The 15,423-nt window shown below is 34.1% G+C and overlaps 1 protein-coding gene and 1 pseudogene across 1 annotated transcript in view; one reads left to right on the top strand and one right to left on the bottom strand.

The window, feature by feature from the left end:
• Positions 1-4,111, bottom strand: part of Ccser1 (coiled-coil serine rich protein 1) — a 680,778-nt gene extending 676,667 nt beyond the window's left edge. Inside the window, exons 1-2 of the mRNA XM_033757757.1 lie at positions 4,089-4,111; positions 1,499-1,706 (exon numbers count right to left, since the gene is read on the bottom strand). Coding sequence (XP_033613648.1) covers positions 1,499-1,706; positions 4,089-4,111 — 231 coding nt within the window. The remainder of the gene's footprint in view (positions 1-1,498; positions 1,707-4,088) is intronic.
• A 9,563-nt stretch (positions 4,112-13,674) lies between these two features.
• Positions 13,675-15,223, top strand: LOC109117831 (annotated as a pseudogene).
• The last annotated feature ends 200 nt before the right edge of the window (positions 15,224-15,423 follow it).

Below are 15,423 nucleotides of genomic sequence, written 5' to 3'. Positions count from 1 at the left end.
CAACACTATATTTCACAGAACTAGAAAAAAGAATCCAAAAATTCATTTGGAACCACAAGAGACCTAGAATAGCAAAAGCCATTATAGGCAACAGTCACATGGCACCAGGTGTAACAATTCCCAATTTGAAACTATACTACAAAGCCACTGTGATAAAAACAGCATGGTACTGGCAAAGAAATAGGCCTGAGGATCAGTGGAACAGACTGGAAGACACAAAAATGAATGCAGATGTACTCAGCTACCTCATCTTTGACAAAGGAGCTCACCATCCTCAGTGGAGGAAAGATAGCCTCTTTAATAAATGGTGTTGGATAAATGAATCTCTTAACAGCAAGGTTACACAATTACTGAAGCTCTAACAGTAATCAGGTAGAAGCCTACTTTCATGTCTGTATACTACTTCAAAGATTCCACACAAAGATCACACCAGGACCACCCAAGTGATCTAAACAGGTATGAGATACAACAGAGAACTCTTCCAATGTTTGTTTATAGAAGTGGATGAAAGCATAAAACTGTAAGCCTCCAACAATCTATGAAAATAAATTAATTTAAACTGACTCTTCCAGATTCAATTTTCATCTCCAGCAGCAGCTACTAAAAGCGTCATTGTCATAAAAATGTTAAAAAAATTAGCAAGCATTATTATAATGTAGTCATGTTGTTATTTCTTTCAAGTAATACATATTTTTGTTCTCACCCTATAAATATCTCCTACTAATACCTGGAAATCTATTAAAAGTTAATGGGATATAATGAAAGTTATATTTGATTTGAAGTCACAAATTTCAGGCTGTTCTGAATTCACACTTACTGGAGAAAATTCTGTTTAAAATGTCTGGCCCTCACTTTACGTATCTATTGAGTAATAGTAGAAATTACCAAAGAATGTAATTGCAATTTTCAAAATCACATCATAGAGCACTTGAATCTTTAAAAAGTCCAAATCCTGGGGGAAACTGACAAAGTGAAAGAAACCCTCCACACACTCCCCACCTGCTCACCATTTGAATGTAGGCTGTAAGAGGTAAACACATTCACTGGACAAAATCAGTCACGTCTTCAGATCGATTTTCCTGGCTAGACTATTACTGGAACGAAAACTACTAATTAACTACAGTATAGTGTCATATAAACAAAGCTATGATATCATCCAAGTTCAGCAAGTACCTCTACCCCTCAGTGGCTACATAACCACATGTACACTCACCACAATAGCTGATGCTAATTTCTCCTTACCTCATAAATAAGAGGAAGCTTGCCATCAACTTGTTCTTTCATGGAAGCTTAGTCATTTAGAATTGAAATTCTGAGTACCTATTTATAAACCAAAACTCCAAAGTCTTCATTTCACTGAACAGGAAAGTTAAGCACAGAAGATGTGACTTTTGCCCAATGCCACAGAGTTAACTATTGAGAAAGCTAGGTCTGACCAGGTCTGAACACTTCGTCATCTACCAGCACTGGAAGAAATTAATCTGAGAGTAAATGGTACCTCTTGGAGAACTCTCTTCATCTTTAATAACAACGTCTTCACTGCTGTGCAGTCCTGTAACATCAGTCTGAACGGCAGTGGATCTATACCTCCATAATCCTCCACACTCTGCAGCGGCCAGTCTGCAGATGGACTGCTGGGCACTCGGCTGATGTGGGCCCATCTCGAGTCCTGGTCAATATCTCTTGTTAATTTCAAAGAAAGTTTCCTAAAAGGGAAAAAATTAATAGAAATTAAAATGCAACATGCTTCGATGATTTTTCCTAAACTGTTGATCAATATCATTAGTAGGCTATAAAAAATTTTGGTGAATCTCAACATTCCTCATATTCTTCTCTGAAAATACTGACTTTCTGAGAAATTCTGAAATGAGTTAATTATATATTTAATGGTAAGATTCGACTGCAATTACTGTGTTAGAATATGATCTTTCCATAATTTGCATTTCATTTATTCATGGTACTTAACTCATTGGTAAGACTCAATGAAAATCACTGGAAGACAAATTTTATAACTAGTGTTTCTCGTAGCATGGTTAAAATTAACTGGAATCAAAAGATTAAGCAGCAAAAATTAAGAGAAAATTAATTTGATAATTATTATTTTAAATAACTGAAACAATCAATAACTCTTCATGATTAAGGAAGGCACTTTACAGTGAATTTTATACTAAAAAGTTTTTAAAGGGGGATACCAGTGGGAGATGCATAACTCCATGACATTATTAGCATATAGAAAGAATCAAAATATGCCATCCTCCCTCACAAAATGTCACTGTAGTGCTGAAAGCAACTGAGAAGCAGATGCAAGAAAAAGTCCCTATCCTTCTCCTAGTCACCTAAAAGCAGATATAGATTTAAAAAGGTGCCCTCCTTCTCCTCTACCAGAACTTAATTACTAGAGAGAACTCTAGACATTCATCAGGGCACAGAAGGCACCAGAAATATCTATGTAACCAACTTATTAACTAGTGCTTGTCTTCAGTAAGTTTCCCATGTAGTACCTTTCTCCAGTTCACTGCCCTAGGCACTTGAAGTCCTTTTTTTGCTACTTCTGTAAAAATAATTGTTCTTTTTGTTAAAATGCTATATATACTCCAATACTGTCCACTCATTTGAGTTACTCATCCAAGTGTTACAGCTTATATGCGCAATGAATAGGTTAATGAACATGTTTGGGTTTCTCTTGTCTTTTGCCAGTTCAATTTACAAGACCACAGCTGCAAAAACTAGGCAGGTAGAAGGAAAATAATCAAACACAGAATGCTTGCTTTCATAAAAATCTGCTGCTTACAGATGGACAAAAAACACATTAATAAGAGTGGATGTAAGTCTCCAGACAAGTCTAACATTTAAGTCCTTACAAGCTTGCCTGTATCATATAAATATTTGTTATTATGTTTTCATGAATTAAATGATTAGTGGAGGGCAGGGGGTTACCCTGTCCAAGCACATAGGTTCATTCATCTCATGTTCACTTTTTGCCTGCTTTTTAACTCAGACAAAATTCACTCATCTGCACTTGAATTATTACCATGTGTACAATAAAGGCGCTCATTACGCCTGCCAGCGGGGCACCTCCAAAGTGTGCAGAAGTTAACACACATGCCCTCAAAAACACTGTGAGATTATTTAGATGCTTTTTAAAAACAGATATAAAATGCAGGTAGTAAGTCTTACCACTTCAAAGGACTGTATTCTACAGGAATTATATCAAAATTTATTCCAGCTGAATTACTCAATTACTAATCAGATTTGAATATTATTGAGTATTATATATTTGTATCACTCTTCGACCTTAGTAGCAAATACTGGGATACTTCTTTGTTTTTTTCTCAATTTAGACTGCTTAGGGATTTTGTCATATAATTAAGAAAATGATAGTATATATACATAGATAAAAACCTAAAACTTTCTATTATTTTTAAATAGCCAAGATCCGCCATCAACATAAATTCATTTAGAAGATAAAATCTGCCATTTGTTTGATACTTTAATAGTTTATTTTTAATTCCACAAGTGAAAATGGCAGAATGTCCTCTCACAATTATTAAATATATCCACGCTGTATACAGCAGAGCAAGAGTGGCTTAATTTGCAAAAATTAGTAGGATTCTGTTACTGATTTGAAAAAGTTTACCATGATTTTAAACGTCATAGAGTAGCCAGGACTGATAGCACAGGCCTCTAATCCCAGCACTTGAGAGGCTGAGGCATTAACATGGCAGTAAGTTCAAGGCTAGGCTGGGCTACACAGTGAGTTCAAGCCCAGGCTAAATTACAAAAAGTCAATCAATCAATCAATCAAATAAAATAAGTGTCATAAAAATGATGCTAAAAATAAGGACACTGTTTAACATTAGAAATTTTTATCTTGAAATATTTTACTTCTACATGAAAAAATACATCTACAACAAGATATATGATAGTAGTCAAAACCCATCCTAATTTTGTCAAGGCAGTTTGTGAAATGACCATGAAATAGGGCTACAACTTGAGGGGATTGATTAGCACAACCATCCTGGTTTATGTTTATGTCTGATGTCTTTCTCATTGGTTAGTGCCTCATGTTCAGTAATTTTAAATATTACTGGTTTTGACAGTAGAGCATCATTGCGCCCAAAATACCCATTTGTCTTTGGGCAAATTCAAATTTTTTAAAAAAATCTCTTATTGAAAAGAAAAGGAAAAAAATCTCTAATATGAAGTCATGTTTCTTTCTAGAGCAAACAACACATGCTAAGTCTGCTGATGGCAGAACAAGGTGCAGGTGTCATTCTGTGCCTTCCATGGAGAACTCACTAGGTAATACAACACGTGAACTTTAGGACATACAACTCACTGTCAGTCAACTCTGAATTATTACAGTTTCAGAAAACCAAGCAAATGAACTTTATGAAAAAGGACTTTAATATAGGAAAAAAAAGGCATGATACTAAAGCTGGATAGAGTGGTTTGTTAACCACCATAACTACTTCAAACAAAAACAAAGACAAGGTAATCCCTACTGAGCACAGTGATGTATAGTTCATTCTCTCTGTATCAACTCGATGAACCTTTGGTAGAATTCTTCAATAATATTCTCACATACCTTGCTCCTGATGAATGGTGACCAAGTCCTTATAATTTAAAATTTAATAACATGTAGATAAAGCTGAACTGAGACTTACAGACTTTTCTCAGTCCACAAGTACCAACTTATGAAAGTTCTGCTGAATAATAATGGCAAAGCTCATAAATATTACATTATACCTCTTCTTGAAAGATTAAAGAATTTGGGAGTATCGACTGATATTTAAAACATTTAAGTTAATCTACTATGGTAATTGGCTTTGTACTTTTACTACTGGGACCTTTTGTGTGACAGAACTTCTCTACCAAGCTCGTTCAAAAGTCATAATGTAATTCTATTTTCAGTATGGCAGAAGAATTTAATGGGAAATATATATCTTGACATAAATGGTGGAGTGATTAAAGGTCTTTTTCATACCATGCAGAAAAAAAATAAAGTTTATTTTTATATATTTTTTCTCATTTGGTTATAACTAACATCTTGTGACAATTTTTCGTTCTGCCCACAAAAATTCTTCAAATCATCTGAACACTTCCCAACATAATGACCGAAATGACTAACATATTTTAAGATCATGTCAGTTGCACAATGTTGACCCTCTCTTATCTGTCGTATGAACCCTTCTTTATTTAGCTCACTGACACCTTGTATTATAGGAACTGTTTGTTGCAAAAAGGCACCTCAGCGACTTACACTTCACAATGTGGCTGTGATTTCTGAACAAAATTTTTGAGAGCAGAAAAGTACCAGTAACTTCTATTTGCCCCAATATAACAAATAAACACATGAATATAATTGCCTTATAAAACATAATTAAGCAGATTTGCAGACAACAATAATATATGCAATTCTTAATTTGGGAAACTTACTGGTATTATCTTGAATAATTGGAATATAGGTACAATGGTACAAATGCATATTACTGAACTGATACCACAGAACCTAACAAAAACCTTCTGTTAGGGAGCTACCTACACCAACCTACTGAGGCAGAATACGCTGTATTTCCTCTCAGAATATGGTTTATCTGAAATAGTTACTAACATGTCTGTAATCTGACATACTATCACTTGACCTTTAGGGATAGAACAACCATCTCCCTCTGTAGTGGAAGGGTTGTTGAAATAACCTAATATGTTACATTTAGATAAAAGTTCACGTGTAACAAGTTACCACTACCTGAGATGTAAGAAAAAGTAAGGTAGAATCCAAATATCTCCGCATTGGCAGCAAGGTCTTTCCTGATACTCCAACTGTCTGACTCATTATATCTCATCTCCTAACATCTTCCTCCTTGCTCTCAGATTTTCAAACACACTGCCCTTTATTCAGGCCCTAAAATGTATCAGGGTTCAGACTGCCAAAGACTGTTTGCAAATGTTCTTCTCTCTACATTAAAAAGTATCCCACATCTACTTTTTAAAAAATTAATTGTATTGATATGGTTAATGCATATAATATAATGACATTCATTGCTGGAAATCTGTACCTTTATATAAACAATCTTGGTTCTTATTTTTTCCCCTTTCCCTTGTCCTCCCTTCAACCCCTCCCTCCTTATCTACAAAGACTTTGTTTCCATTATTTTTCCTTTTCTCATATTAATTTCATTTCCTTCTTTCCTGCCCCCTACCCTTCCATTTCCCCTTCCTCTTTGTCCCTTTTCTTCCTATTTCACATTATCTATTATACCTTTTAGTCCTCATTTACACTTTCAGTTTCTCACACTAGAGAGACTATTCAGTATTTCCTTATAGTATATCATATTCCTAGATGGAGACCTTTGCTTCCATCAAAAAATACACAGGGTTCACTCTGTTCTCAGTTTCCTTGACTGTGCAAAAGCTTTTTAATATGATAACATCTCACATGTCGATTATTTTACTTTCTTTTTGATTATGGTTTTGTTCACAAAGTATCTGCCGAAACCTATATCTTCAAGAGTTGTACCTATTCTATTTTTCAATAGATTTAGTGTTTCCATTTTAATATGTAGGTCTTTAATCCATTTCAATTTGAGCTTAGTGCATGGTGACAGATATGAGTCTAAATTTTATTTTATTTTATTTATTATTATTATTATAAAAAAAACAGGGGATTGAACTCGGGTCCTTGCGCTTGCAAGGCAGGCCACCGAACCGCTGAGCTAAATCCCCAGCCCCGATATGAGTCTAATTTTAATCTTTAGCATGTGGAAAGCCAGTTTTTCTAGCACCATTTATTAAAGAGGATATCTTTCTTCCAGTAGAGGTGTTTGGCCCCTTTGTCAAAGATAAGGTTACTGTGTTTATTTGGAGTTGTTTCTGTATTTTATAATCTGTTCCACCGATCCCAGATTTTTGTTTGTTTGTCTTTACCAGTGCAATGCTGTTTTTATCACAGCAGCTTTTCATATGAGGAATTATGATGCCCTCCTACCTTACCTTTGTTACCCTCAAATTACTTTTACTATTCTAGGTCTCTTCTAGTGCCTAATGGATTTGAGGATTTTTTTTTTTTTGCTAATTCTGTAAAGTATATTGGTATTTTGATTGAGATTGCATTGTCTGTATAAAAAATTTGGAAATATGGTCATTTTTAATATATTGCTACTTCATACCAAAGAACAAGGGATATCATACCATTTTCTGATGTCCTCTTTGATCTCTTTTTCAAAGTACTGTACTTTACAATGTAAAGGTCTTTCACTTTCATTAGACTGATTCCTAAGTATTTCATTTTTTAATGGTATTATGAAAAGTGTGCTATCTTTAATTTCTTACTCAGTGAGTTTATCTGTTTACAGGAATGTTACTGAATTTTGAGTGTTGACTTTCTATCCTGCTATACTGCTGAATTTGGTTATTACATCTAAGTCTTTAAGTTTTTGAGGTTTTCTATGTAGACCACCATGTCTTTCATAAATAATGATAATTTAACTTCTTGCCTTCCTATTCTTATTCCTTTTATTTCTTCATTTTTTCTAATTTATCTGGCTAATGTTCCCAGAACTATGTTGAACAGAAGTAGTGATAGTGGACATGCTTGTATGTTCCTGATTTTAGAGTGAAAGTTTTCAGTTCTTGACCATTTAATATGGATATTTGTTCAAGGTGGCTTTCATCAGGTTGAGGTAAAGACCATCTATTCCAATTTTCTGTAGCGTTTAGCGTGAATGGGTCAAATGCTTTTTCTGCATCTATTGAGATAATCATGTAGTTTTCATCCATGGTTCTATTAATATGGTTTATTACATTTATTGATTTGCATATGTTGAACTATCCATACATCCTTGAGATGAATCCTACTGGATCATGGTATACCATTTTCTTGATGATTTGCTGCTTTCTGTTTGCTAATATCTTATTGAGGATTTCTTTTGTATATTGACATTAGGGAGATTAATCTGAAATTTTATTTATTGGTTGGATGCTTCTCCAGTTTTGGTATTGGGGCAATGCTGGCCTCCAAGAGTAAGTTTAGTAATACCATTTCCCTTTCAATTTCATTGAAGAGTTTGAGGAAGAGTGGCATTAGCTCGTCTTTAAATTTCTTTTAGAATTTGAAGAGAATCCATCAAAATCTAGGCTTTTCTTTGTTGGTAGGTTTAATTACTTCTTCAATTTCATTGATGGATAATAGATTATTTAGAATTTTTATATCTTCTTGACAGAGCTTTAGTAATTCATATATATCAAGGAATCTGTCAATTTCTTCTGTGACTTTTATGTTATTAAAACACAGGTTTTTTATTGATGATCATCTGGATTGCTGCAGACTCTGTTGTGATTTCACCCTTTCCATTTTTAACTGCATGAATTTTTTTTCAATAAGGTTGGAAAGGGTTTGCTAACTTTATTTAATCTTTTAAAGCATCAAATTTTTGATTCACTGATTCTTTTTATTGTTTTCTTAGTCTCAATGGTATTAATTTCTTTTTTCAGTTGCATTAATTTCTGCTGATATTTATATTTTCTTCCCTCATAAAAACTTTAGGCTTAACTTGTTCTTTTTCTAGAAGTTAGAGGTTCAACATTAGTTTTTTTTTAAATTAAGATCTCTCTGTTTTCCTAATGTAGGAATTCACCACTATGAATTTCCCTCATAGGACTGTCTTCATGTCATCCTAAAAGTTCAAGTATGTTTTAATGATATTAAACGTTTATTCAATTATAGAAACTATTTAATTTCTTCTCTAATTTCATCTGTGACATTTGTTTTTCAGGAGAGTGTATTTAATTTACATGACGTTTTGTAGTTTCTGTGGTTTCTTTTGATTTGCAGTTTCATTGCACTATGTTCTCATAATATGTAGGAGATAATTTAAATTCTTTTGCATTCACTTATGCATGTTCTAGGAGCTAGTATGAGATCTGTTTCAGAGAACAGTTGAGAAGATATATACCAGATATGGGGTGGAACACTCTTCAAACTTCTACAAAATCCATTTGTTTACAAGTTTGGTTCAGTTCTGACATTTCTTTGCTCATTTTTTTGGTCTATTTGATCTATTGGTGGTAGTAGGGTATTCAGGTCCATTACTACAACTGCATTAGTGCTTATTTGACTTTTCATGTGCCTTAATATTTGTTTTATGTAATTGGGTGTACTGGTGTTTGGCGTATATGTATTTATTATTGTTATATCTTCAGCTTGGTGTGTTCCATTGAGATGTATGATGTGATCTTCTTTGTCTCTCTTGATCAGTCTTGTCTTGAAGTTCACTTTGTTGGAAAATAGAGTAGTTCCCTCTACTCTTATTTAAATTAATCTCTCTGTTTTCCTAATGTAGGAATTCACCACTATGAATTTCCCTCATAGGACTGTCTTCATGTCATCCTAAAAGTTCAAGTATGTTTTAATGATATTAAACGTTTATTCAATTATAGAAACTATTTAATTTCTTCTCTAATTTCATCTGTGACATTTGTTTTTCAGGAGAGTGTATTTAATTTACATGACGTTTTGTAGTTTCTGTGGTTTCTTTTGATTTGCAGTTTCATTGCACTATGTTCTCATAATATGTAGGAGATAATTTAAATTCTTTTGCATTCACTTATGCATGTTCTAGGAGCTAGTATGAGATCTGTTTCAGAGAACAGTTGAGAAGATATATACCAGATATGGGGTGGAACACTCTTCAAACTTCTACAAAATCCATTTGTTTACAAGTTTGGTTCAGTTCTGACATTTCTTTGCTCATTTTTTTGGTCTATTTGATCTATTGGTGGTAGTAGGGTATTCAGGTCCATTACTACAACTGCATTAGTGCTTATTTGACTTTTCATGTGCCTTAATATTTGTTTTATGTAATTGGGTGTACTGGTGTTTGGCGTATATGTATTTATTATTGTTATATCTTCAGCTTGGTGTGTTCCATTGAGATGTATGATGTGATCTTCTTTGTCTCTCTTGATCAGTCTTGTCTTGAAGTTCACTTTGTTGGAAAATAGAGTAGTTCCCTCTACTCTTTTCTAGGTTCCTAGCATATGAAAAATTATTTTCCAGCCTTTGACTTTTAGTGTATTAATTTCTTTTTGAGTAAAATGTGTTTCTTTTTTTAAAATATGCTGTCTTGCTATCAGAATATGAATACTTATCTGCATACAATTTTTCATTTGCTAATATATTGCCACAGTGCCAGTGGACTTGTTAAAACATCTGGATTTATTCCACTGCAATAAATTATGGATAATTCTTATTTAACTGTACAAATCAATCTTTTTTCCCCAAGTGCTAAACATTTTATTTATGACTTTTTTTTAACCAGGGATTGAACTCAGGACCTTGTGCTTGCAAAGCAGGTGGCAGCACCAGCACCACTGAGCTAAATCCCTGGCCCTATTTTTTATAATTTTTAGAATGGTTTTATTTATGATGCTGTGTTTAGGATGGAAGGAAGAGCATATAAAATAGAAAGCTTGAATACATGTGTGCTATATGTTTGGCCTGACTCTTAAAATGTGTTTCCTATAGGCAGTATATTGTTGGATCTTGTTTCTTGAGCCATTCTGTTTTTTTCTTCTGATTGGTAAATTGAGACCATTTACATTGATATACATATATCCTTGTCAAATTTTCCTCTTGTTGGTTCTCTTTGTTTCTCTTGTGTTTAACTGCTTGTCTTGCCTCGTTTATTCTTTCTATTGGTGTTCTTGGAAATGTAGTCTTCCTTATCTTTTTCTAAAATATCATTCAGAATATTTGGGTGGTGGTTTGGCGGTCATGAATTTATTTAGATTTTCTTTGTGATGGAAGTATCTTATTTCTCCATTGATTTTGAAAGATAGTTTAACAGGGTAGACCAATCTAGTTTGGAGGTTGTTTTCTTTCAGGATTTGAAATATCTCACTTCAAGCTCTCTCTGACATAAGGGTTTGTGTTGAGAAGTCTATTGTGATTCTGATTAGCTTTCTCTTGTAGGTTGTTTCTTTTCTGTAACAGTTTTTAATATTCTGTTCTTGTGTGGAATTTCTGGAATCTTGACTATTATATGCCTTGCCTTGGTGTAGAGGTATTTTTTTTTAGAAATGATTATGGCCCTAGAAAATCACAAGGTTGTCATACAAGGAAGAATATCTGATTACAGCAGGTACAGTCCCTTAGCTATAGTACAATTAGCAATAACAAAAGCATCAAGCATAGCCTAGAAATTGAAATAATGTGTAAACTCTTAACTTGGTACCATTAATCATTGGAGAAAAATCTAGTTATAATTAAAATCCAACACAAATCATGCTCTTATCTGCAATGAATTTCCCCTTAGTAGTATGATTTTATAGTAGAATGATTTTATAGGGGGCAGGAGTGTTAAGAGGGATAAGGAGAAAAATCAAGAAATGAAGAGAAAGGTATCAGAAGCAAGGTTGAAGGACAAAGGAAGATCACTCAGTCAAGCTTTGAGAAACTAGAGGACAAAGGAGAGAAAGAGTGATAGAGAAAGTAAATGGAGATAAAAGGAGACCAAAGAAACTAGAGACAATGTTCCTTACATGAAAAAAAAATTAAAAAGTGCTGAGAAAAGAGAAACAAAGATAAAACAAAACAATAAAAAACAAAAGTAAAAATCTAAACAACAAAGACAAAATTTCTTGGACTATAAGTCTGTAAGTAAGCCCAGGTATTCACAGTTTTATGCAGTGCTTAAATCACTCAAACTCCATGCTGTACAAAATCTGCTCTTTAAGCTCCTCAAGATTTTCAAGCGTATCTTGGCCTCCAGCTGTGGGGCCTGAATTTTCAGCCAGTGACCCTCTAGATGTTCCTCAGAGACCTGCCCAAATCTCTTTACCCTAAATATCTCCAGGGCTATTTCTCACCCAGTTGCTGTGGGCTTTAAATACTAGGAACCCTAAGACAAGAACAGCCCATGGCTGATCTGAGTCTGGGTTCCACTGGCCCCTTCCAGCCTTTGCATAGCCTCCTCTCTTCTACTCTGTTGGCTCACCTCCTCTCTCACACCTCTGGGAGTACATGGTGTATTATTAAGTAGGTCTAAAAAATATTTTGCCTGTGGCAGTTTATGAGGCAGCAATAGCACAATAACTAAAAATTCCACTAATTTGTTTAACCCAGAACTTCCAAATTTTAATTAATTAATACTAAATATTTACGATAGTATACATTAATGTGCTAAAAAGCTGACTTTGTGAAATATTAGCAACAAGTTCTTAAGAAAATATTTGGATAGCTCTTTACAAAACTTCTTCAAAAACTTGCTTTATTTCAAATCTTAGTGACAAATAATACCATAAAAAACTACATGAAAGTGAAATTATACTGCTAACAGGAAGAACTGTCAAACAGTGCCAACTCTAAAATGTGGTTATTTTCTAAACAATTGCAAAGTTAAGCAGAAATGAACAAGAAACATGAAAAGCACCTTCCCTAATCTGTCTAAAATAGAATATTTATCCTTTTTCTGAAATAGAGAAAGCTGGGTTTTATTATAAATAACAGACCAGATTATTGATGTAATTAGAAAGCATATAACATGTTTTAAATATAACTATGCATCACAGATCAGTCAATGTGTAAATTTTTGTCACATGAAACAAACAAAAATCCTTGAAATTAGTAAGAGAATCTGAGATGAAACCTTGACAAGGTGCCATCAAGAAAAAGTGCTATAGCTGAACTGATTTAAATGATTCAATTTAAAGTAGCTGAATTACCTTTCCATTATTTATCAGTACAGCACAAGGGTAGACAAATACTGTAATCATATATATAAAGATCATAAATGGCTATACATCACAAGGTTAGGAAAGTCAGAAGGCATACAATGTTTTAGTTTCTGATGAATCTTTTCCTACTTCTAATCTTGAAGATTCATACTTAGACAGCTTGACTCTATCTTTGGTTCCAATATATTTCACTTTGAATGTTATCTCAGTTTCTTTCTTTCTATGCTGACTTGTATTTGACATTTAAAGCAAGATAGCAGGAGTTGTTGGGGGCATAGGATGGTTTCTCTTTTACACAAGCAGTAGAAACACAGATGGCTATCAATGTTCAACTGTCTTTGAAACAGAGATGAGGAAGAGAAGGAAAACACCCAGCCTTTTTCTTAACCAAAGAGGTGATAAAATAAAACCTGCATTTTGCTCTTTGCTTTCCAGAGACAACTAACCACTTAGGAAAGATAAAAGGAAAAAAGAAAAAAAAATCTTCAAAAAAGAAATCAAGTCCATTCCAAGAAAACAAGGCTTCCTCGAATGATACTACTAGCATGTTTTTCATCCATGTTTTGTTTGTCTGAAAAACAACAGAAGTAATTTTCTTTATCATTTCTAGTTGTATCTTAAACTATGTCACCCTTTAGTTTATTTTAGTAGTTAATTATAATAGTGCATAGACTGAACAGGATGTGAATAGCAAAGCTGACCTACAAACCAGTAAGGTCTGACTCGAGAGTACATACCCTAAGCCTTGCACCCTCATCAAGGACAGCTGCTTGGCAAATTCTACACAGAACTTATTATAGAAAACTTTACTAAAAGTCACAAATGCATAATAATTACAAGATACAAGCTGATTTCCCTTCATTTATTTCAATGCTCTTTTTTATTTTTGTTCCACCCAAAAAATTTTAAAAAATATTTTGTTAGAAGTATCTGTTACAGATGGAGGCCACCGTGGTCCCCAGGGCAGTGACAGGGGCAGGCACGGCCATGGGGACCAGCGTGGGAGCGGCACCTGTACAGCAACAGAATGATGGCTGTTTTAGCACTTCAGGTAGAATTCATCCTTTTGACTTCACAAGCGGAAGCAGAAAGTTAGTCGACCAAAGAAAGCAGAATTCATATCCACAGAAGAAAAAATTAAAAATCAAGTTATTATTATAGAAAAAGATAAACAGTCATTTCTACCTACAACCAAAAAAAAAATGACTTCAGAATTGAGCAAAATATGCTGGAGGATTGGAAAACAAACTGATTAACAGCAGGAAAATGGAAAGAGCAAAAGTCCAGCAGCAATTAGCCAACATACATAACAATGTAAAGAAATTTCAGCATCAGTTAAAGGTGTGAAGTCTACGCTGGTTTTGCTGAAAAGCTCAGAAATATGATGGAAGAAATTGAAAATGCAATCAACACTTTTAAAGAAGAACAAAGACTGGTATCTGATGAGCTTATTAAAGAATAGGAAAAAAAATATGAGTTGAGTGCCGCATCAAGAAAAATTTACACATGGGCTTTGGGTAAGTCAGAAACAGAGAAAGCTTTCAGAGCAATGTCAAGTAAAGTTCCTGTAGACAAAATGACACCAAATACTTTTCCAGAAGCAGTGGCAAGTTTTTGAAAAATTCCTGCAGTTCCTGCAGCAGACAGGAGGGTGACAGTGGGGCTGGGATAATTATGACCACCAGAACTTTGTAAAAGTGAGAAATAAACATAAAGGAAAACCTGCATTTATGAAAGAAGTTTTAGAATACCTCCCAGGAAGAACACAGGATTAAGTTCAACAGCATGAGAAATGGTATCAGAAATTTCTAACTCTAGAAGAAAGAGAAAAGGCGTCTACTCAGAATTGGAAAACTAAAAAGTAGAAGAATAAGGAAGAAGTTTTCAAGTTAAAAGAGAAGGCAGACAATATTCCTGTGCTTTTTCATAATAAACCAGAGGTAATCAAAAGCAAACAGAGGAAGAAAGGAACGGAGTTGGCAGTTGAAGCTTGGAAAAACCAGAAAAATACAGAACAATCAATGAAATATGTTTCTAGGTAAAAAGAAGAGGAAGAAAAAGAGACAAAGCAGCAGAATGAATGCCAACACCAGCTCAAACTAAATAGCTATTAGAAATTTACACCCAGCAGAAGAAAGAAAACGAAGAATTTTTGAGGCTTGAAAGTGGTAAGAGAAAAGGCAGAGAAGACAGAAAAAAGGAAAACTGTTGCTGATGAAATTTTGTTTTAAGAAAGAGATTTACATAAATTTGAAGTGAAAATTCTAAACAGGCAAGCAAAGGAAGAGGGAAAGGAAGACAAGATTGCCAAAATTAAATGAAAAGTTTGAAAGCAATATTAGAGGAGATCCCTTTAAGGCTTTCCAAACCTACCAAAGGTTGAGAAGAATGACACAAAAGCACAGGACCAAGAGGCTCTGGGCCACTTCTACATATCCCACATGGGGCTACTCCAAACTGGAGATAAGGAGTATACAGGAAAATATGAGATAATGAAATCACTATTCATTTGATGAGAGTATTAGCATATTCAGCAGTATGAGGAGAGTGTGACTAACCATATTCCTTAAATATCACTAGCCTAGTCAGGTTGCTTATTGTGCTGTATGTAAACTGAGAGGTACTGTAAGTTTTATTCTGCATCCTTAGTGGTTCCTGTTTCTACTAAAAGAGTGTTTTGTTTAGGGA

The sequence above is a fragment of the Fukomys damarensis genome, unplaced genomic scaffold (genome assembly GCF_012274545.1).
Source record: "Fukomys damarensis isolate Sample0158 unplaced genomic scaffold, DMR_v1.0_HiC HiC_scaffold_32, whole genome shotgun sequence".
NCBI lineage: Eukaryota > Metazoa > Chordata > Mammalia > Rodentia > Bathyergidae > Fukomys > Fukomys damarensis.
The sequence above is the reverse complement of the archived record's forward strand: the minus strand, read 5'-3'. Positions and strand labels throughout refer to the sequence as shown.